The sequence below is a fragment of the Centruroides sculpturatus genome, unplaced genomic scaffold (assembly GCF_000671375.1).
Source record: "Centruroides sculpturatus isolate CEXI.00-Female unplaced genomic scaffold, Cexi_2.0 scaffold1056, whole genome shotgun sequence".
NCBI lineage: Eukaryota > Metazoa > Arthropoda > Arachnida > Scorpiones > Buthidae > Centruroides > Centruroides sculpturatus.
Window position 1 is genome coordinate 176,420 of NW_019385297.1, and position 1,422 is coordinate 177,841.

At 27.5% G+C, this 1,422-nt stretch overlaps 1 protein-coding gene across 1 annotated transcript; it reads right to left on the reverse strand.

The window, feature by feature from the left end:
• Window positions 1-88: 88 nt before the first annotated feature.
• Window positions 89-939, reverse strand: LOC111637313. The gene is made up of 3 exons (XM_023382786.1): window positions 881-939; window positions 598-803; window positions 89-495 (listed from the first exon to the last, which is right to left on the reverse strand). Exons 1-3 carry the CDS (start codon window positions 887-889, stop codon window positions 366-368), a joined length of 345 nt encoding a protein of 114 aa, XP_023238554.1. The 5' UTR covers window positions 890-939; the 3' UTR covers window positions 89-365.
• Between the last annotated feature and the right edge of the window lie 483 nt (window positions 940-1,422).

The window sequence follows — 1,422 nt, forward strand, 5'->3', positions numbered from 1 at the left end:
AGGGCTGATTTTATGGCTTACATGGATGATTGTATGGCTGATAGGGCTGATTTTATGGCTTACATGGATGATTGTATGGCTGATAGGGCTGATTTTATGGCTTACATGGATGATTGTATGGCTGATAGGGCTGATTTTATGGCTTACATGGATGATTGTATGGCTGATAGGGCTGATTTTATGGCTTACATGGATGATTGTTTGACATGGCTGGTATGAATGATTCTATGGTTAATTTGGATAATATAGCTAATTCTTTACGGATGATTCTATACTTTTTACAGTTGATTGCACAGATAAAACGATATTTATTTTTAATGATTTTTACATTTTTAGAATTTTGCATTAAAATATATTTAAATTGTTTATTTAGTAAAATATTCTGTATAGTCAGCCACGGTTTTGTATTTTAATGATGATAAAGAAGCTTTCTTTCGTCGTTCGTTTGCTAGTTTCATCTTTTTGAATATTGTTCCAATTTTCTTTTCATAAAAACTAATTTAAAATATTTTAAATATGTATATTATTACTTCTTAATTTACATTTTTTACATGAATATTTTCCATAAAATTTTATTAACTTATTTCTTAAACTTACGTTACTGTTTCATTCAATCTCTCTTCCATCTTATTCATTTCGTTTGTCATTTCTGTTAAAGATATTTGGCTAATTAATTTTTGAACAATAATTTTTGTTTCGCTAACTGTTCCTTTAATTCTATCGAAAGATTCATTAAATTCGTTAATCAGTTGTTCCTCCATTTCTTGTAAAATGGGTTCCAGAATTTCATAAACTAATTTATCCTTAAAAATCCAATAAACCAAATTAATAAGCCTTAATACATGCTTATTCATAAAATTACATTAGAATTAGAACATACTTGACTCATTTATGTTATTAATTTTGAAGCAAATATTGCATAATATTTATTAATTCTTCATTGAAATTAACCATGGCGTAATAATATCAATATTTTTATTTGTAAAGTATTGTTAAATACAATTAAAAATGGTAAGAATTTAATTATATTTTTATTGTGTTTTAGGTGATTTCTTAGTATTTAAGATAATAAATAGTTGATAAAGTTTTAATTTTTTCTGTGTAATTGTTTCTTTGGTAAATCAATCTTCTTGTAAAAATTTATTACATTTACAGTAGACCCCCTATAACACTGTAGATAATTCCGTGTTATATGAATTCCATGTTGTACGAGTCACTTAGATTTTACAAATACGTGAGCCGTTCACAGCCCGGCTCACGTATTTGTAAAATCTAAGTGACTCGTACAACACGGAATTCATATAACACGGAATTGTGTGTGTTATAGAGGGGTCTACTGTATACAATTTTCTTACTCTGTTTCCTTTGGACTTCTTAGAATTTCATTATCCTTCCGAATAGCCACTACTTTTCTTAGAATTT

Coding starts and splice junctions, on each gene's coding strand:
- LOC111637313 (XM_023382786.1), bottom strand. Junction 496..597: donor AGATTGAATGAAACAGTAAC/GTAAGTTTAAGA, acceptor ATTTTAAATTAG/TTTTTATGAAAAGAAAATTG.